Here is a 22,057-nt window from a genome sequence, read left to right as displayed (position 1 = left end):
ATTAACATTTTAACACTGGTTCAACAGTATTGACTAAGCTGCAGACCTAATATAAATTTCATCCATTTTCTCACAAATGTACTTTTTTCTATTTCAGGATTCCATCCAGCATCCTACCTCGCATTTATCATTATTTCTCCTTAGTTTCCTCTAACCTGTGACAGTTCTTCAGTGTTTGTTTTTTATGTTCTTGATAGAGTACTGGTATTTTGTAGTGTGACTCTCAATTTGGGTTTTTCTGATGTTTTCTCAGTATTAACAGGAGATTGACAATAATGCCACAGAAATTATACTGAATCCTTCTCAATGCATCACGTCAAGGAGGTTTATATCAATATGTCTTATTACTGGTGATATTAATTTTGGTTAAAATAATTTCTGCCAGGTTTCTTCACTGTAAAGTTATTCTTTCCTTTGTAGTTAATATTTCAGAAAAAGATACTTTTAAATCATGTAAATATCCTTTTTCTCCTCAAACTTTCATCCACTAATTAGCATTCATCTTGTCTGCAGCAACTATTATTTTACTATTCATCCAATGCTAATCTTTAATTTCCCTTTGTCTACCAATGACAAACTGCCAGTTTCTGTAACTGAAAATATCTTTACTTTGCCCTCACTTTTGAAGGATATTTTTGTTGGGTATGCAATTTTAGGTTGAGAGTACCCTTCTTAACCTCATTTCCAAGATCTTTAAAATGTTATCCTGTTGTTTTTGGCTTTTGTTATTTCTGATGTAAAAGCAGTGGTAATTTTTATTGTTTACCCTGTAAGTTAGGTAAAGGTTCTTTTTCATTTGGCTGCTTTTAAGATTTTTCTCTTTACTTCGGTTTTCAACAATTTGACAATGATATACATAAGTGTGGTTTTTGTTTCTCCTGCTTGACATTCACTGACCTTCTTGGACCTGTGGGTTCAAAATTCTGAATTAAAATTGACCCACTGGGGACCATTAGTTCTTTAAATATTTTTTCCTCTCCAATTCCTTTCTCTTCTTCTAGAGTTCCAATTATATCAATGTTAGACTGTTTAGTATTGTCCCATAGGTTCCTGAGGCTCTTTCCTTTTCATTCTTTTGTCCGGCACTTCATTTTGGGATTGTTTCTATTATCATATCTTCAAATTAAATGATCTCTTATTCTGTAGATTCTGTAGATTCAACAGGCTTAAAGCTTATGCACTGAATTTTCATTTCTGATATGTATTTTTTCAGTTCTGTATTTCTCTTTTTGTTCTTTTTTAATAATTTCCATGTCTTTGTTGAGATTCCTCATCTGTTCTCTTGTTATACATACTTACCTTACTTAACTTCTTACCCTTGAGTTTTTTGAGGCTTATATTTAAGCATTAAGGTAGATTCTAGAATAGCTCTTACTTTAGAGCTAGAATAGTCCTATACCTAGATATGATCCTTTCTGGGATCTCAGCTGAATCCCCAGAGTGTTCAAATAGGTCTTTATGCTCTAGCTGATTGGAACTCCTGTTTTCTAGCACCATGTGTCATCTGGAATTTCAATTCAAGTGATAATTCCCCCAGTAAATTTTTTTGGGGGGTCAGGGGTTTCACTGTGGCATATCATAGAAAAGCAGTAGCCTCCTCCTTTCAGTAGGCAGTAGTATTTTATCCCTGACATTGTTTAGAAGTGTTGGCACAGAATGATTTTTAGAGTGTTTTACCACCCTTTCAAATTTCTCTAAAGATATACATTGCTCCTTATTCTTTGCACTTGAGGTAGATACATCCCATCACTTCCTCCTTGGTATGCCATTACCCTGTAGCTTCTTGCCCTGTGCACATTCAACACTGCAGTCAAAGTTGAAAAATGCAAATTTCCAGAGCTTCTATCTCTGCCTGATTCTCTTCTTTCTAATACCATGCCCACAAATCTAACCACTCCAGTAGCCCCAAATTCCAATCTCTGCCTTTTTCAGCTCAATTATATAAATGTGCTCTGCCTGATCTCCACCCACTTATCCCATGTACTGGGAAATGTTTTCCGGCAGAAAATCAGGGCAATCATAAAGTTAACCTTACACCTTTTTCCTTCTTTCAGGGATCATGGTCCTTTTCTACTTGGTTGGCCAACACTTAAAAACATACACTTCAATATTCTGGCTAGCCTTATAGTTGCTTACATATGGAAGTGGTCTACCCTAGTACCAGTTATTCATAACTAGAAGCAGAAATCCATACTAATGATCTTTAGGAAACTCAATACACTTCGGATTTATAAAGTTAAAAAAAATTTTCCCCTAAATTCACAAGAGAGGTTTCTTATAAATTCAATTTAAATTTCAAAAACCACTGAGCTCAAAATAAGACTCCCACCAAAAAAACAAACCTTTGTGCCATCTTTAACTTCCATATAAACAAATACATGACTTAAAATATGTGGAATATCTTTTAAAAAGATGTTAATAGGTCATCACTATTGATCTGCATGCTTATCTCTTACCTTATAGAGTTTGAGAATTGTTTTAATGCATTCATGTACAAACTTGGTCTGTTTCTGAAGACTTCCACCATATAGTGCCACCAGTTCTTCATTGAAATTCACACTAAAGAAGTCAAAGTGGTATTTGAAGTCAATGTCTTCTGCTTTTCTAAGTGCAATAGAGCCAACAGAACGAACTGCAGAGGAAAATACAATGTGCACATTAAACAAAATTTTAAATTTTTTTAATGTTTTATTTATTTTTGAGAGAGACAGAAGATAGTGTGGATGGGAGAGGAGCAGAAAGAGAGGGAGACACAGAATCTGAAGCAGGCTCCAGGCTCTGAGCTGTCAGCACAGAGCCTGACACGGGGCTTGAACCCATGAACCATGAGATCATGACCTGAGCCAAAGTCGGATGCTTAGCTGATGCTTAGCTGACTGAGCCACCCAGGTGCCCCAAACAAAATTTTTAAAAGTTGTTTCAAAGTCTCTTAACAAATAACTTTATCCCACACTCCAAGTATAAACAACCTACTTCAGGGTGACATCCTTCAACAGAATCAATTTAGAAGAACAAACCATTGTTTGTGCCCTGTATGTCTAATGCCCTAAATGTTTTTCTTAATTTAAATTAAATAAATAAAAAGTAAACAGGTCATTCATTCTTTACCTGCTACCACTTCAACAGGGACAACAGCTAAAAGGGAGGGGAAGACTCCTTTGAAGAGTAAGAAATGTTTGCTATCTATACCAGTAAGTCATGCTTGAGGACTTTAGGAATGAGAAAATTCCAGAAATATATGGTCATCACTTGGTTATCTATGCTTCATTTCTCTTTTTCTTACACATGACATCCAATCCATTAGTAAATCCTATCATGCTCGACTTTCCAAACATATTCCCACTCAACAGTTTTCACCATTTCCATTACTGTCTTTCTAATATAAGCACCATAATCTCTTGCCTTCGCTACTTCTAATAGTTTCCTCACTGGGCTACCTGCTTCCGTCACTGTTTTAGGTTTTGCTCTGTAAACTCTTTTCACAGAATTTGTGAATCGACTGCTTTAACTGGCATTAAAAATTGCAGTGTATGGTTTAGCAAACAAAATACCTATGTCCCATTCCATTTCTTTAACATACATAATCACATACTTACAACTCATTATGTAAAGTGTATAATTCAATGACTTTTAGTAAATTCACAGAGTTCTAAAATCATTTCTCTAATCTAAATTTAGACATTTTTAATTACCCCAAAAAGAAAACTCTATACTCATTAGTAGTCTCTTCTCGTTCCTCTTCTCCTTCCATTTCTGGAAACTACAAATTTATTTTCTGTCTCAATGGATTTGCTTATTCTGGACATTCCTATAAATGGGATCGCATATGTGTTTTTTTATGACTGCCTTCTTTCACTTATAATGTCTTCATGGTTTATCCACAGAGTATCATGTAATTCATGTGATCAGTTAATTCATTCCTTTTTTATTACACAAACTTCAGGTGTACAGTTTTATAATTCAACATCTGGATACATTACAAAGCGATCATCACTACAAACCTATTTACTATTTGTCAACATACAGCCGGCTCCCTTCATTCATTTTACTCACTCCCAAACCCCTTCCCCTCTGGTAACCACTAGTCTGTTGTCTGTATCTATGAATTTATTTTGTTTATTCATTTTTTTGGTTCCACCTGAGTGAAATCATATGGTATCTCTCTTTTTCTGTCTGACTCACTCACTTAGCATAATACCCTCAAGTTCATCCATTTTATTACAAATGGTAAGATTTCATTCCTGTTATGTCTTGGATTTTGTGTTTTATTTATTTATTTTTTGATAGCCATTCTGACAGGAGTGGGGGAATTTGGTTAACTTTTCATGTACCAGTTAGCCACCTGTATGTCTTCTTTGGAGAAATGTCTACTCAGATCTCCTGCCTATTTTTTGCTTAAATTTCTTGGGAGCAGGGAGAGAGAGAACAAGCAGGGAAGGGGCAAAGAGAGAGGGAGAGAGAATCTCAAGCAGACTCCTTGCTGTCAGTACACAGCCCAACATGGGGCTCAATGCCATGAACTGAGAGCCACCCAGGCACCCCTTAGATCCTCTGTCCATTTATCTGTTGTTATTTAACTGTTTATCTGTTATGTTGTTTAGTTAATAAGTTCTTTATTTTGGATATTACCCCCCTATTGTATATATGGTCTACAAATACCTTCTCCCATTGAGTAGGTTGTCTTTTCATTTTAATGGTTTCCTTTGTTGTACAGAAGCTTTGTAGTTTGGTGTAGTCCCATTTATTTGTTTTTCCTTTTGTTTCTCTTGTTTTTGGAGTGAGATACACAAAGATGGTGCTTAGACTGATGTCAATGAGCTTATTGCCTCAGTTTTATTCTAGGAATTTTAAGGTTTCACATCTTACATGCAAGTCTTTAGTCCACACTGTGTTAATTTTTGTGTATGGTGGAAGAGAGTGGCCTAGTTTCATTCTTATGGCTGTCCAGTTTTCTCAACACCATTTATTGAAGAGATGTCCTGTTTCTACTGTGTGTTATTCGCTCTTTTATCACAGATAAATTGTCCAGATATATGTGGGTTTATTTCTGTGCTCTCAATGCTGTTACAGTGATCTGTGGGTCTGGGTTTTTTTTGTTGTTGTTGCTGTTGTTGTTTTAACCAATAACTACTGTTTTGATTATTACAGCTCTGTAGTACAGTTTACAATCAGGGAGAGCAATATTTTCAGGCTTTTTCTTTCTCAAAATTGCTTTGGCTATTCGGGATCTTCTGTAGTTCCATACAAATTTTAGAATTACTTGTTCTAGTTCTATGAAGTATGTCACTGGAGTTTTGATAGGTATTGCACACAATCTATAGATTACTTAGGTAGTATGGACATTTTAACAATATTAATGCTTCCAATCCATAAGCATAGAATATCCTTCCCTTTATTTGTGTGTTTTCAATTTCTTTCATCTGTCTTAAAGTTTAGAGTAGAGTTCAGTGTACACATCTTTCGGTCCTTAGTCCCTTTGTTAAATTTATTCTTAGGTATTTTATTCTGTTCAATGTCATTGTAAATGGGATTGTTTCCTTAATTTCTCCTGTTATTTCATTATTAGTATACAAAAACGTCACAGATTTCTGTATATTGATTTTTTTTTAAATGCTTATTTTTGAGAGACAGAGACATAGCATGAGTTGGGGGGAAACAGAGAGAGGGAGACACAGAATCCGAAACAGGATCCAGAATCTGAGCCATCAACACAGAGCCCAACGCGGGACTCGAACTCACAAACCACAAGATTATGATCCAAGCCAAAGTTGGCCACTTAACCGACTAAGCCACCCAGGCGCCCCAGATTTCTGTATATTTTGTATCTTGCATTTTACTAAATTCATTTCTTAATTCTAACTTTTAATGGAGTCTTCAGGGTTTTCTATATATGTCACCTGCAAATAGTAACAATTTTACTTCTTTCTTTCCAATATGGACGGCTTTTATTTTTCTTGCCTTATTTCTGTGGCTAGGACTTCTCACACTATGTTGAATAAAAGTAGCGAAAGTGGGTATCCTTGTCTTGTTCCTGAAATTAGAGGAAAAGCTTTCAGCTTTTCACCACTGAGTATGTTGTTAGCCATATGACAGTCATATATGATCTTTATTACTTTGAGGTACATTCCCTCTATACCTACTTTGTTGAGTTTTTATCATAAACGAATACCGAATTTTGTGAAATGCTTTTGCTGCATCATATTATGATGATCATATTATTTTTACCTTTCATTAATGGAACTGTATATGTTGACTGATTTGTGGATGCTGAACCTTTCTTGCATCTCTGGAATAAATCTCACTTGATTATGTATTGTTGGATTTGATTTGCTAATACTCTGCTAAAGATTTCTGCATCTATGCTCATCAAGGTTATTGGCCTGTAATTTTTTTTCATTTTTATTGCTCAATAATATTCCATTATATGGATATATTTTATTCATCCATCCATTCATTAGCTGATGGATATTTGGGCTGTTTCTACATTTTAGCTATTCCAAATTGCATTGCTATGAAAATTTGTAAACAAATTTGTGTGAATGTATGTTTTCATTTTTCTTCAGTAAATACCTATCACGAAATTGCTAGGCATAAAACTCTATGTTTTGTATTCCAAGGAACCACCAAATTGTTTTTCCAAAGTGGCTCTACCATTTTACAGCCCCACTAGCAACATATGAGGGTTTCAATTTCTTCACATCCTCAACATTTGGTATTATCTATCATTTAGATTATAGCTACCCTAGTGGGTATGAAATGTTATCTACCATTGTGGTTTTGATTTGCATTTCCCTCATGATTAATGATGCTTGTTATCTTTCCTTCTTCCACTCTCACCCCTTTATAGCATATTCTCTACACAGCAAAGCCAGAGTAATCATCTTTTAAAAATAAAACACACCTACCGGATGGTTTAAAATTTAAAAATCTGACAATTCCAATGTTGTCAATGATGTGGAGCAAAGGGAAGTATAATGTGTTTTTTTCTGGGAGTATGTTAGCACAACTAGTAAAAATAAAAGGATACATATAATCTGTGACACAGAATTACATTATGGTATACATCTTACAGAAAGAAACATGGGTTTATGTGATCCAAAGTAAGAAAAATGTTCATTACTTATAAGTGCCAATAAATGTAAACAACACAAGTGTTCAAAGACAGGATATTTAAACTATAGTATAGTCATTCAATAAAACAATACAGAGTGAGAAAAATGAATGAATTGCAGCTCATACAACAACTTGAGTGTCTTTTTAAAATACTGAGCGGAAGAAGCCAGACACAAAAGAATACACACTGAATGATTATGTTTATGACAATATTTAATAATAACCCCAAATAAGTGGATTGTATTAGAGATGCATATTCAGATACTAAAACAATAAAGTCAAGAAAATTACTAGCTTAGTTAGGACTGTGGTTACATCTAGAAAGAGAGGAGAAAGTTTTATCAGGAAGGCACATAGAGGGGACTTCCACAGTATTGGCAATCTTCTCCTTCCTGACTTAGGTTTTGGTTCTATGGGTATTTACTTTATAATAACTTTTAACTGATTATATTCTACACATTTCTCTATATGTGTGTTATATTTCAAATAATTAACAACAAAATGATCAGAATACATCATTTCCTGCCCAAAGCCCTCTAAAAGTTTCCCCTTTACACTTAGATCAAAATTTCCCATTACACTTAGATCAAAAAAGTCTTTTCCACAGCTTATAGGATACAGCCTGTGGCTACTTTTCCATCCTCATTTCTTGTCATTGTCTCTAGGTTCAGTGGCCTCGAATGTACCAAGCATGTTCCTGCCTCAGGGTCTTTTCCCAAATAGTCACATACCTCAGTCTCTTGCTACATGCAAGCCTCTGCTCATATGTCACCTCCTCATACTGGCCTTTCCTGCTCATTTCAACTAAACTAGCCACCTACTGACCCTATTTATCTTCCATCCCTCATTTTGTTTTATTTTTCTTTCTAACTTCTAACATTATTGACATATTTGTTTGATGTCTGTGTTTCCAACAAGAATGTAAATTTAATGAGGGGAGAGATTTTTATCTTGGTCTGTTTGGGATCCCTAACATCTAAAACACAAATATTTGTCAGAGAAATACATGACATATAAGTAATTTCACTTGAAGTTAAAATAATTCTATTCTTATTATATTCAAAAATATGCCAGTTAATAACCAAAAGAGCACATCTTAACTGAAATTACTTCCAAGGTACTTGATTGTTAAGCCAGAAATAACTGCTATTATCTCCAGGCCAATATTCAGTTTGGAATCTATACATATAACTTCCCTACCATAACTTTTTTGTGTTCCCATCAGTACTTCTGGATCTAATTTAAATAGCTCCAAAGGAAAAAAGAAACCCTTCTCTCATTTAGCATAACATACACTGATTAACTTCTCTAATTAGTGTTTTAGGTTGTTTTCTGTACCTTCCATTTCCAACATAAACCTTTCTTCTGCTGATTCCTGAATCCCTGTTTCATCTATTTGTCCTACACACTCCATCCTGTTTTTTCTCCTTCTTATTCTTTTCTAAGTGGTCTTCAACTATTCTTTGTACTCACATCTTTTTCTCTCAAACAAAATGTCACATATTTGTGTCTCCCAATATCCTAGCACAGTACTTAACACAGAGTATGTTATCTGATAAATTCTTCAATTTAATTTTATAGCTTTCAAAATTTACTTCCAAGACTTACCTTGCTTGTAACTTCCAGCATTACCAGGAAGAAAGAGAACTGGAATACCCGTCAAAGGGAGAATTTTGTGTTCTTCAGCATAGGATCCTTCTCCATAAAGATATAATTCATATGCAGGATAGCGTTTTGCCAGTTTCCTTGGAAGTTCTATTTTCTACAGCAAAAAGAAAAAAAAGCTATTTTACTTTAATCAGTTTTATTAATACAATTCAGCCTATTGTGCCATTTCTATATTACACACATTTGAAACAGTGTAGCATAAAAATACTACTAATGATAAAACTGCACTTGACCCAAACACATTTTACTTTTAGCTTATTCATATATAGAATTAGTCTTGAATTATGTGAGTTTTGAACATGCAGTCTTCAGGAACGCATAAAATGGAACTACCTGAAATTCTAATGAATACAAATTACTCAAAATAGCCACTTATTAAAGAAAAACACTGAGGTATGTCAGCAAGTTACATGTTAACATGATTGGAAAAACATGTAATATAGTATCAGTATCAATTATACTCAGAAATGATAAAGGCTTTCAATTATCAAATCAATTATTTTTTGCTATTTTAAACTGTTTTGTAATGTCTCTGCTTTTATTCAGGCCCAACTCTATATTCCAGATGTTATATGAGAAAGTAAGCTTGTTTTATAATGCAGCTTTCTCACCTCTCAACTTAATATGCTTTGACCTGCAATGTGCTTAACAAATTAATCTGAACTTTACAGCCATTTCTTGGTCAAGACATGTACACTCTTCTCACCATAAACATTCCAATGAGTTAGCATCTATTTCAGTTTTCGTGGACTAGGTGTATGGCCTGTCAGCAAGCCTTAAATTACTCTGCAATTCACTTTGATAACAAATGAGCCAGTAATTCACATAAATTTTTTTTCAACAAAAGAGAGGTTACGGTCTTAATGTCATACCCAAAATGTAAGCATCTATAAAAGTGATGGTAAAGTATTTGCCCTTCTTCTGCCCTTTTTTTGAGTATAGAAACCATTAAAAAGGAAGCCAGTTACATTGAGAAGACTTTAAGTAGACATCAACAGATTTAATGATCTAGCAGTGCTGTATATGTGCTTGATAAAAATTTAATTACTGAATGAATTTTAAAGCCTATAAATGGTAATGACACTGAAAAGCCTCACTGTTCTACAAAGCAGAATTCTGATCATTCATGCACATTCCTGAACATTCTTTTAAAAATATTACCACAAGCAATCTGTGCTAATAACACCTGAAAACATCTTTAGAGACTATGCACTTATTGCTTAAGATATTAGCAATTTTATCTCCTCCAATATTCAAAATTCAGAAATACCAATCCTGCAATTCACTTTATATATGTATGTGGGCTTCAACTCAAATTAGTCCCAATATTGACTATCCGCAATATATAATCAAAAATGAAAATGATGCCATGTTTTAAGTACACACTAAGCAAAAAGGAAATGTGAGAAAGCAGGAAATGTTAATCTAAACTTCTCCCAATTTAGTACATCTTTTGATATAACATTACATGAATGTTAGATCATTCTTTTTAGTACATTAGCTAAACAAAGTTTTGAGGTAGTTGAAAATTTAACTCAGAAGAGTAAGAAACCATGAATATATTGAAAAAGACATATTTAATTCTCTGGAGACTGAAAAACAAGCAAAAGAATATATTTAATATATTACATAATATGCTATTATGAAACCAATTCTGTAGTGAGAAAGCCTACATATTAAAAAATATGAATGCATACCAGATGAAGTAGAATAATGTATAAAGATGGAAAAAATAGGTAGAACCACAAAAAAGTGGTAGTTGTAGGCAAATGACAAAACTGCATTTCCAGTTCAAGTGGGAGTGGCAGGAAGAGACAAGAAGGATTCTGACCAAATTGAAGGCAGAAAAGGTATAGGCCTATGAAAAGGATGTTGATGAAGAAAAAGATGAGGGTCAAGGGATTTAAAAGAAAACTTTTATAGTGACAAGAGTTCCATATATACTTAAATTATTTTGCATGTATTATTTTAAATGAGCACCCCTTCCCAAAACAGACCTTTAATCAAAATCAATTACCTTTATACTTAAATAATATGTCCACAATACTGCCCCTGCTGTCCATCCTCTCTTGATGCTGCCTTAGTACAGGTCTTTATAATCTCTAACCTCAAACCCCTTCAAAAGCCAAAAATTCTAGTAAGTCCCAAGTGCTAGAAAAATACCGATTCAAGAAACAAATATCTTTTTTCTATGACATATATCTTTTACTTGTAAATTAAAACTGGCAAATTCGAATTTGAGCTCCATATTTAACAAAAAAAAAAGAGATTTGATCAAAATGAAAGCAGTTTAAAAGATCTTACAAAGAGCTCTCAGCCCTTTACTTATCCTACCCCTAAGGACTTCAGTTTAATAAAAACACCAAGGGACAATTGAATCTTTCAGACTCATTGGTCTTTCTTCCTGTCATAACCTCCCTGCTACAATCCATAGTTCATAGTGATGTCAAGAAATACCCTGTTAAAGCATACACCTGTGTTTCCTGACTGCATTTATAAAGGCCTACAACAGAGGTCCTCTAATATTTGGCTCTTATCTTTCTTATAACTTACACATGCCATATTTTAAAATTTATTTTTAATATGCTTCAAAATTCAAGAGTCAATAGGATATACGTTGAAAGGGCCTTCTTCTACCACTAGTCCTTTAGCCATCTAGTTTGCACCCAGAAAGCAACCAATGTTAGCAGTTTATATATATATATATATATATATATATATATATATAGTTTATACAATGTGTCCTGGTGCCGTCCCACCTTCACAAATATTATTCTTTATTACTGCAATTTTCTTGTTTCTGCAATTCATGAACTATGTATTTATAGTCTAATAGTCTAATTCACTACAACTTGTCTACAGACTTTGACTACTGAAGATGAACTCGGACGCTTTCTTTTGTAAAGAACCTCATATGCACTCATAGTGAAATTACAATATTTAGCACATTTTAACTATCCATTACATTCCCGTCTCCTCCACTGTATTATAAAGCCATAAAAATTATAAAGACATAAAGGCAAAGTCTGATTCATCTCTAATTCCGACTTACCCATACCCTGTATCTAGAATATACCTAACACAGAGTAGTTATTCAATAAATTATCTGCTAAACAAATGTCACACTTCAATAACAAAATGCTATGATCTGCATTTTCTAATATCAACATTTTCTTCACATAGCAACTGTTAGGTCTCTTATCTGAAGACAGCCAAATAAATTACTGTATGGGAGAAAAACAACACAGATGTTTCTTCTTGAATTCTACAATTTGCCTAAAACTGTTTGCTAACAAATAAAAACTGTACCTTGCCATCATGATAAAGCAAGAAGCTTTAAGGGATAATGTGTATTTGCCTGGTAGGTTTCTGAGATGTTCAGTTAACTCTGAATAAGTGAATCTAGGAAAACCAAAGGTAGAAAATGAATACTCAATTTTAAATTCAAAACTTCAGTTTTACAAATAGCTTCAAATTCCTATCCGGCCTTTTATTTTTAAAATGAAGAATAAAATAGTGTGTGTTTCAACTATCTTCCATTTCTTCTAAAATTGAGCTAACGAAAGTGCAAATTAATGCAAATTAATGATAAAAAAGAAGAAAGGACTCAAGAAGATGAAAAGGCAACAAGTATGTCATTTCATATGCAGGTATCAATCTGTGAACAATTAGAAAGCTTATTATAAAACAGAACTAAAAGCAAACAATACATATATATGTATTTAGAATACTTTTATTCATTAAAAACCACTGGTTCTTAATAGATGATCTCAGTTATCCAGAAATCTTACCATATTCAAAATGATTCATTTCTATAGACAGGCTCTAAACTGTATTTCTAAAATAACATGACCTGATGTGCACAACAGAAGATCTAAGAATCAAATATAAATACCGTAGTGAATTAACACAGCCTCTTTCTACATCATAAAAATAAATATTTACCTAAAATGTGAATCAGAAACTCCTGCCACTGTAATTATTACTGTACTGGCAAATTATTAACAGCAACAGAAGAGTAAAACCACAAAAAGGGAATTTGAATCAAAATAACTAGACTACTCAACAACAAAAAACAGCCAAACAGCTCCTTTGCATTAGCTAATTTTCTGTCTTCTAGTTAATTTTATGAGGCAAGAAATGCATCTGTGAGGTCCATATGCTTTGTTCCCAACACTAAGTGATTTCCACTACTGTAGATATTAAAAGAGCCTCAATTATTGTTGGCAATCTCAAAATAAATGGGAATTAGTTCTATATTGTTACAGATAATTTTGTTTTAAACAAACTCTTCAATGAAGTACAAAACTAAAGTGACCTACTTCAATCTACTGAGTTTCTCAATTAAACCATAGAAAAATTAGATTATAAGGGCTCTATTTTCCGTTTAAAAAAAAACCTTAAAAGCCAACGTATTTAACTAGGTATAGCCTCTAATAAACTTAAAACCTCTAATAAACTTAATAAAATTAATAAAAAATAATAAACTTAAAACCAACATATGTGCTTAGAAACTGAGACAACAGTAACACGTTAAAATAGCCTCCTTCAATAGCATCTGATATCAAGTTCTTCCACTCCTTTATAAGCACTGATGCAAAACAAGATAAGGATCTCAAAGCAAATGAAATCTAAACTAGAATTTTGCCCATGGGAAAAGATGTTCTTCAACAATTTAAACCTTACCTAGGTCTACAATCTAAATAATAGCAACATTAATCAAATCATATGCTACTCCATAATGACCTGTACACAGGGGCGATCACGATCCGCATTCTTCACCTTAAAAAAAAATCTGCTATGGTTTTAAAGCTATTCTAAGAATGCGTTTTATCAGTAATGTATTATAGCCCATATACTTTCTATGATGGGTTGTTACCATTATGATAGGCATTCCATAATTAGGAGATGCGTTTACAAATAAAAGAATCATTCGGGAGAAATTTTTTTGGACAGTTGTGTAATGTGTCACCACAGCTGGTCCTGAATGAAATTCCAGATTCTCCCAAGCTCAACCGATGAAGCAGTTGTGATGGAAAATGCTCAAACTGGAACGGAAGAGATGGGGGACGGCGCGCGCGCTCTCGAGACAGAAGGGCCGGGTTTCTCTTAAATGGCAAAGACAGCGAGAAAACAAGAACAACACTATGAAACAGATTTTGTGTACAACTGCTAAGAGGCGACAAGCATAAACACAGGCATGCGTGCACACGCATGCAGTCACCGACAGAACCCGAGGCTCCGCAAAACTTTGCAGGGCGGAGCCTCCACAGTTCTCCCTTTAAGGACTCCTCAGGTCGGCCTTGCACACAGAGGTGAAACCCTGGAGTCTCAAAGGCAGTCTAGGGATCTAGCCAAAACACACTCTGTAGAAGCTCAGTGCCCTTTCCAGAAAGCCAAAACTGACGTGCAAATCACTGCGCGGGATGGGAAGGATTTCGGTGCGGGGATAGCCAAGGCGGGTCCAGGGCACCTGTTAAGGCAGGAACGCCAGGGAAAACGGGGTTTGGGTGGAGCTCCGGAGAGGCGCTGAGTTGGCGTCTCTGAAGCAGGGTGGGCCCGAGCCGTCAAAACCTGGCCCGGGATGTGGGACGGCGAAGGGGGCGGGAGACAGGGAAGCAACTATGGGGGTAAGGGGGGAAGGGAGGATGCCGGAGGAACCGTCTACCTAACACCCCACTGTTAAGAGACAGCACAAAGGCGGGGTGCCCGGCTGGCTCGTGGGAGGAGCATGGGACTCTTGATGTTGGGGTAATAAGCTCCAGACTCATATCGGGTGTAGAGATTACTAAAAAATAAAAATCTTAAAAAAAAAAATAAAAAGAGGACACAAAGGTTAGGTGAGGTGAGCAAGGAGGGCGGGTGGTCTGCAGAATCTTCTGGGAGGTAAAAAAAAAAAAAAAAAAAGACAAAACAGACGATGTTGGGATAAGGGTGCCACAGAGGCGCGGAGAACCAAGGAGGAGAAACCCACCGGAGGGGCCCGGGTCTCAGAGCGCCCAGGTGAGGAGACAGCCGAACCTCACCTGATACTCCGGGTACTCAAACATATAGCTCATACTGCACTTGTTCTCCTCGAAGCCGAAGAAGACGTCCCACAGCCCCAGGGTCGCCATGAAGACCATAAGGGCATAAAACGCCAGGTTCCAGAAATTGACTGACGGAATAAACATGGTGCCGCCGCCTGCGCGCGGCCGCAAGCGCTGACTGAGGGAGACGGAGAACGCCTGGCCGCCAGCGTCCGAGCGAAGCCCGGGCAGCGAGCGCCTGCGCGGACGCCCAGCCCGACCGCGCGCCCGCCGCGCAGTGCGCCTGCGCGCAGTCGGCCTGCTGCGCCTCCCGCCTGGCTTCTGGTGGAGAAGGCGGTGTTTGCTTCGCCGAGCGCGAATCGGGGGGGAAAAAAGAAGGGATGAAAGCGGGGTGGGCTGGGCGAGAGGCCGAGGGGAGAAAAGGGAGGGAACGAGGAGAGGGAGGAAGGGGGCGGGAAAGGCTATGAGAGGCTGGCTGAGGGAATGAAGAGGAGGGCGCAGGAACCTCAGAGGCGAGGAGGGGGAAGGGCTGGGGTGGGTGTGTGGCGAGTTAACACGGACAGGGAGAGGCGCTTACTGGTGGGCAGCTGCCCGGCGGGGTGAGGGCGCCATCAGCTGTCTCTTCGCAAACCTCTCCACTGCGCAGTTTGAAAACCGCGTTCGCTTTTGAAATGCCTCAGGCCTCCGCAATTTCGGTTCTCCCCGTGTTGCTAGAGCACGTTCACAGCTCTCAGGACCAGTTAGCTTGTGGCTTGAGAAGGGCAGGAGGGCGGGGTGGGGGGTGGGGGGAAACAAACGGTTTTTTCCTCCTCTTTGACCGAAGACTTTGGCCCAGTAGGTAACGGCACTTAAAAGAGCCAGCACGTAAAAAATCACCAACAAGATCGTCAAGATTAAGTTCTCGGTGTAAGATGAAAGCCTGAATCACAAAAAGCATTGCTAGTCTTTAGAAAACGATATTAAAATGTCCATTAACGCTGACTCAGCTTCCAACCAACAGTTACCAGCGAGACCAGTTTGACGCTGTCCTGTCTGGCTCCCCAGAAGCTTCACCTCTTCGGAAATTGGTTCCACATTAATGCGAGGAGACAATTTCGCTCCAGCTTTCACTCAGACTCTCAAGTGACTTCCTTCATTTGGAAGAAATTCGGTTTGGTTTTGCACAAGGAAGGGGGTAAAAAGCAGTTCAAAAACCATTCATAGTCATCAATAGCGGCTTCAGAACACTGGAATGTTATGAGAAGACACAGTATCACTCTTTAAAGCTGACCCAACAGCAGATGCACACACTTTGTGTGTGTGCGCGCGCGCGCGCGCATTTTCCCCAAGAATTAATTTTGACACTAAATTTCATTTCACTTCCTTCAGATTTATGGGATGGAATTAGGGAGGCGTTAGTGTACAGGATGACAAATCATTTGGAAAACAATTTAAGTTATACACAAAATAGGTAATAAATACAGTGAGCCTGGGAGCTCAAGAGCATCACAGAATACCTGCCCCTTGTTTTTCCTAGCGTATCCTGACGGGCACATATACATCAAGGGGGAATCTACACTCTTTCTACCCCAGTGCCTCTTAAATTTAATGATATGAATCACTGGGAGATTCTGATTCAGTAATCCTGGAGTGGGGTTTAAGATTCTACTTTTTTTTTTTTCTTTTTACTTTTACTTTTGAAATCTGGAGTGAGTGAGGGAGGGCCAGAGACAGGGAGACAGAGGACCCTGAGCTAAAAAAGCTCAGAGCCTGATGCGGGACTCAAACTCTCTGAGATGATGACCTGAGCTGAAGTCAAACACTTAACCAACTGAGCCTTCCAGATGCCTCAATATTCTGCGTTTCTAAGAAGCTCCTAGGTGATGCTGGTAAGTGGACTATACTGCTACATGGGAAGATGACAGAGCTTACTCTTCTGGTGGCCTTCATGAGTGGTGGCAACCTGCTGCCTCAGAAAGGAGTCGGACAGAGAGTCAATGGACTTTTTATGTTTGTAATCATTCTGTTTCAACTTTTTTACTTTCTTTTTTCCTATCCATCATCATCCCCCTCCTGGGTTCACTTCCTTTCATATCTCACGTAACCCCAGTGAGCCTCAATTAACCACCTCTGCCAGTGCTGTCAACGTCCTGAACTCTGTCTCGCCACCCTAGACTGCTCACAGACTTCTAACCATGGGTCATTATGGTCCGTCTCTGAGTTCTGACACTAGTATACCTGAGCACTACAGGAGAAAAATGACACAATCATTTGAAATACTATTCAAAAATACTTTCATGTTTCTGCTCAACTTCCTCTCCTATTCATCAAACCATCACTTTTTAAGCTCCCTTCACCATCACTTCTTCCTTCTCTTAGAGATTATTAGTACACATTTCATCTTCATATTCATAAAGATTATTTTCATTTTCAGATAAACATTCATTTTTCATTCTCAAGTTCATCATCTCCATCTAGTTCAGTTAATATGTCTAAAATGCTTGTAACAATACCTGGCATGAAGTAAGCGTTATTATGGTACTTTACTGCTCCTTAGAGGACATCAATAGCAAATCCCTTTAGTTGTGTTTTAGCTCCATCCGCTCCTCCTTTCTCTTTGGGAAATTAGTTCTATCAAGTTAAAGTCTCTGTCAATCACCTGCATATTAATATGCTTAAATCTTATTCATTTCAAAAGAGAATAATGGCTGCAACTATCACCTGTAGCTCTTGCCTTCTTATTTCAGTCAAGGTTCCTAAAGGTGTGCCAATACTTATCTCCAATTCCTCACCTCCCATCCATGCCTCAACACGCTATAATTTTGACTCCCCCAGTATCACTCCAAGGAAACTGCTCTTGCAAAGGTAACCATTGGCCAAATCACCAAATCCAAATGACACTTTTCAGTCAAACTTGATCTTTCTGCCACTTTCTTAAAACATTGTCCTCTGTTGTCTTAACACCGTTTTCCATTGGGTTTTCTTCTACTCATTTAGCCTCTCAGTCTGTATCCCATGTAATCTAGTTCACCCAATTCATGGTCTTAAATGTTTATTATTTATCCAATATGCTGTGAAGTGTCCTATTTCAATGACCATGTTTCTCTTTTTTATTCAAATGCATCTGTCCTTTTTCTCTCATAACATCCTACCCTTACCTTATGGAGTTCATTGGTATTTTAAAAATCTCTTTTGAGCCCCTGTATGGCTCAGTCTGTTAAGTGTCCCATTCTTGATTTCAGCTCAGGTCATGATCTCATGGTTTGTGGGTTTGAGACCCACATAGGGCTCTGTGCTGATGATGTGGAGCGTGCTTAGGATTCTGTCTCCCTCTCTCTTTGCCCTTCTCCTGCTCGCTCTCTCAAATAAATAAAAATCAACCATTGAAATTTTTTTAAAATCTCTCTTAAAATATTTTGAACATCTTCATTCTAAACTAAAGATCATTTATATGTTATCTAGAATACCTCACTGTTATTTCTCCCATATATATCTCTCATGATGCTATCCATGCTTCTCTCATGAGATCAGATTTCCTTAACTGCATTGTAATTTTGGTTTGTAAACTCATCCTTAGCACAAATTATATACTTCAGGGTCCTGTACGTCTCCTAGGTTGTGGAGATATTTTCCTGTGGCTGGGCCCACTTATATTAGTTTATTGGCCTTTTTTTTTTTTTTTAGTTTCTGCATAATAAAAGCAGTATGAATAATTGGAATCATCTTGGAATCACCTCAACAAATTATGTGGTCTGGGATGCTGTTTTTTATTCTAGTCAATTATCACTATGAGCTACAGAGATTCCATACTGTTATGGATTTCTCTCTATGGTACTTAAAGATTTTCATTTCTTTCTATAGCATTCACTAATGAAGTAAAAAAAAAATCTAGAAGTTCTGTGTGTTTAGAATTAGAGCAGATAAAGGATATGGGTGACAAGTTTCTTTTAAGTCATTTTTTTGAGGGGGGCGCTGCTGGGTGGCTCAGTCGGCTGAGCATCTGACTCTTGATTTCAGCTTAGGTCATGATCTCATAGTTGGTGCATTCAAACCTCACATTGGAGAGGCTTGAGATTCTGCCCCTCTCTCCCCCTCCCCCTCTCAAAAATAAATAACATTTAAAAAATAAATTAGTTTTGGGGATAATATTATCTCACACTTCTTGTACAAAATTTAAATCATAAAGGAAAAGTCATTTTGAGGATGTTATTTCAGGAGCACCTGTGTGGCTCAGTTGGTTGAGCATGTGACTCTTGATTTTGGCTCAAGTCATGATCCCAAGGTCATAGGACTGAGCCCTGCGTTGGGCTCTGCACTGACTGTGGATCCTGCTTAAGATTCTCTGTCTCCCCCTAAGCATCTCTCCCCGTTTTGCACACACTCTCTCTAAGATAATAATAATAATGGAGCACCTGGGTGGCTCAGTAGGTTAAGCATCCAACTTTGGCTCAGGTCATGATCTCACAGCTTGTGAGTTCAAGCCCTGTGTCAGGTTCTGTGCTCACAGCTCAGAGCCTGGAGCCTGCTTCGGATTCTGTGTTTCCCTCTCTCTCTACCTCTCCCCCACTCATGCTTTGTCTTTCTCTGTCTCTTAAAAATAAACATTAAAAAAAAATTTAATAATAAAAAGAATGTTATTTCACTTGAGTAGTGAGGAGAAAAGGCAGATTACAGTGTTTTATGAAATAAATGTATAATGGAAGCTGTAAATATAGGCAACTCTACCCTCCTTTTCATATGAAAGTAGTTTAAGTAGTAGTCTCACTAAACTTTTTTTAGGCTAAAAGTTCACCAAAATACATTTTTAAGTAGATAAATAGGAGCTAGTAAAGAACAATCTTAAATGAAGAGGATAAGGAGGAGAAATATATCTTTTTCAGAAACCTGAGAAGAAAGGAGATATTGAGATGGAGAAGATTAAGATGAGGAAAATTTCACTGGAGCATCTTAATCCTTATGTAGGAATAAAACCCATTGGATGGGAATAAGGGATTGAAGGAAGGGTTAATGCTCGATGAAAGTGGAAATACTTGGGAATTACTATTTTAAGAAATGAACTTGGCAGTCAGCAAGAGGTGATCAATAGTGAGGACCTAGTCAACAGTGTTCTACTCTTGCTCTCCAGTTTTCCTGGTCTCAGCTAACAGAGATCTCTTGCTTTCCCGTACTTCTCTCATCAAGGGAAAGCCTAAAATAGATATTATGTAGTGATGAGAATTTAATTGACTATTATGTGTCAAGCTCCATAACAGAGATTCTAAAAAAGAGAAATGAGACCACTGAGTCTGATTTATAAGAGATAAATGAATCACTGATGTCAAGGAATCTAAGGCAAGTACATAACATAACTACACTATAGCATGGTAAGTGTTAGAATAGAGATATGAACAAGGGGTTTTGGAGCACAAGAGAGGGAGTATTTAACTGTTTAGAGGGAAAGGGATCCCAGAGAAAAATGATTTATATACATAATATAATAGGGGTTCAAAGAGTGCTCCTTGAATTACTGAGTGATTGAATTAATAGATAGATGTTGCAATTGGAACAATTAAGGTGAGCTTTCCACAATTCAAAGTAGTAAAAGCCTTTTTGATCATTCTGACAAGGTTTACTTCTGACACTTTCTGAAAAGCATACAGCTTCATAGTTCATTCAGAACTTAAATGTGGCTATTAAAGTCATATTTGTTGGTTCTTTCATTTGGATACATGTTCATAAAGTTTTTATTTCTTTTGGTGCATATCTTGTTTTTAAACAATAGAAGAGTTGCTAAGAATTCTGTAAACTTAAAACATTTGCAAAATGAAACCTCAATGAACTTCATTACTACCAGCGCTCTAAAGAACACTGGTAATCAAGAAATCTCGGTTCTAGCACTTCTAGTTCTGCCACCCACGTATGATTTAGGGCAGGTGTCTCCATCTCCTTAGACTTCAGTTTTTTCATATGTAAAATGAAGATATTTGACAAATGATTTCTGAAAGTTTATGATATTCTAATTGAATTAAGTCTTTTAAAACTTAATGCAAGTTTTCATAAAGGAAAAGATTATATTACAATCATATGACAGTCACTCCTCAACTGAAAATATTTAGCATTTTCTTTAATGTATCAGTTTTTCAGAAAACATTTAGGTTTAATTTAAACTCAATTTAGTTTTTGTTTTATTTCTGGGAAGCAAAAACTGTTTCCTCAACACGTAGTAATGACCTTCATATTCCCCAGTTTTTGTACACAGGAAGACGGAATCATGCTGTCTGGTGTAGGAATCTAGTTGTTTTCTAAAATTAATTTCACTAAGCTACACTAGTTTCAATGTACTATGCTCATATTATAGGTTTTATTTTTTTCTTTTTAAATAGGGCCTATTTCCTCCCTCTTTTTCTTAACAAAACAAAACCCAAATATATAATACATTGGCTCTTAGAAACTAAAATTTATTCCACTCAGTTGGTTTAAAGCTCTCTTTCAAACTTGTTAATTTTACCTCCTAGTACCTTATATGTAAAAAGCATTCAATACTTGTTTTTCATTTGTTCGAAAATAAGTCACATTCTACAGATTATAGCCCTAAAACCTTGCCTTCCCTTGGATGCTTCAAAGCTTAAAAAGAAAAGAAAACATAATGCCAGCAATTCTGTGACTGCCAGCTCTGTTTCCAAGGAAACAGAGAGTAGATCATCAAAAACAAAATAAGGATTTTCAACCTGATTACCCTTCTTTCACCACTTCATTCTCCATTGCTGCAAAACGAAAGACAACATAACCTCAGCCCTGCAATCCAGATTTTTAATTCCATTTGTGCTGTCTCTCACTATTAAAATCAATCAAAAAATTTAATATTTGGGGTTATATTGGTTTTCTTTTAGGGAGAATTTAAAAAATTCACTCACAAGAATAAAGAAAATCTTTTGAATATAAAGTACTATGTACATTTGCTGAATAATCTAGTATATTTTAATCTTAAAACTGTCAAATGTTTAAATTATTGAATCTCAGATTTAACATTTCTTATGAATAATGTAAGAGAGTAGTGGGAATTTATAAGAAAAGGATAAACACTTCTAGAACTAAATATTTTAGGGGAGCCTGGGTGGCTCAGTCGGTTAAGCATCCAACTTTAGCTCACGTCATGATCTCACAGTTCATGAGTTTGAGCCCCACGTCGAGCTCTGTGCTGACAGCTCAGAGCCTGGAATCTGCTTCAGATTCTGTGTCTCCCTCTGTCTGTGCCCCTCCCCTGCTCATGTTCTGTCTCTCTCAAAAAT

General features: G+C 36.7%; 1 protein-coding gene across 1 annotated transcript in view; it reads right to left on the bottom strand.

The window, feature by feature from the left end:
* The window catches only part of PGAP1 (post-GPI attachment to proteins inositol deacylase 1), a 75,350-nt gene extending 60,396 nt beyond the window's left edge, over nucleotides 1-14,954 (bottom strand). Inside the window, exons 1-3 of the mRNA XM_039248954.1 lie at nucleotides 14,808-14,954; nucleotides 8,722-8,875; nucleotides 2,457-2,632 (exon numbers count right to left, since the gene is read on the bottom strand). Coding sequence (XP_039104885.1) covers nucleotides 2,457-2,632; nucleotides 8,722-8,875; nucleotides 14,808-14,954 — 477 coding nt within the window. The remainder of the gene's footprint in view (nucleotides 1-2,456; nucleotides 2,633-8,721; nucleotides 8,876-14,807) is intronic.
* Between the last annotated feature and the right edge of the window lie 7,103 nt (nucleotides 14,955-22,057).

This window comes from Hyaena hyaena, unplaced genomic scaffold, assembly GCF_003009895.1.
Source record: "Hyaena hyaena isolate Hyena2069 unplaced genomic scaffold, ASM300989v1 scaffold_325, whole genome shotgun sequence".
Lineage (NCBI taxonomy): Eukaryota > Metazoa > Chordata > Mammalia > Carnivora > Hyaenidae > Hyaena > Hyaena hyaena.
This window is presented reverse-complemented; position numbering and strand designations above follow the sequence as displayed.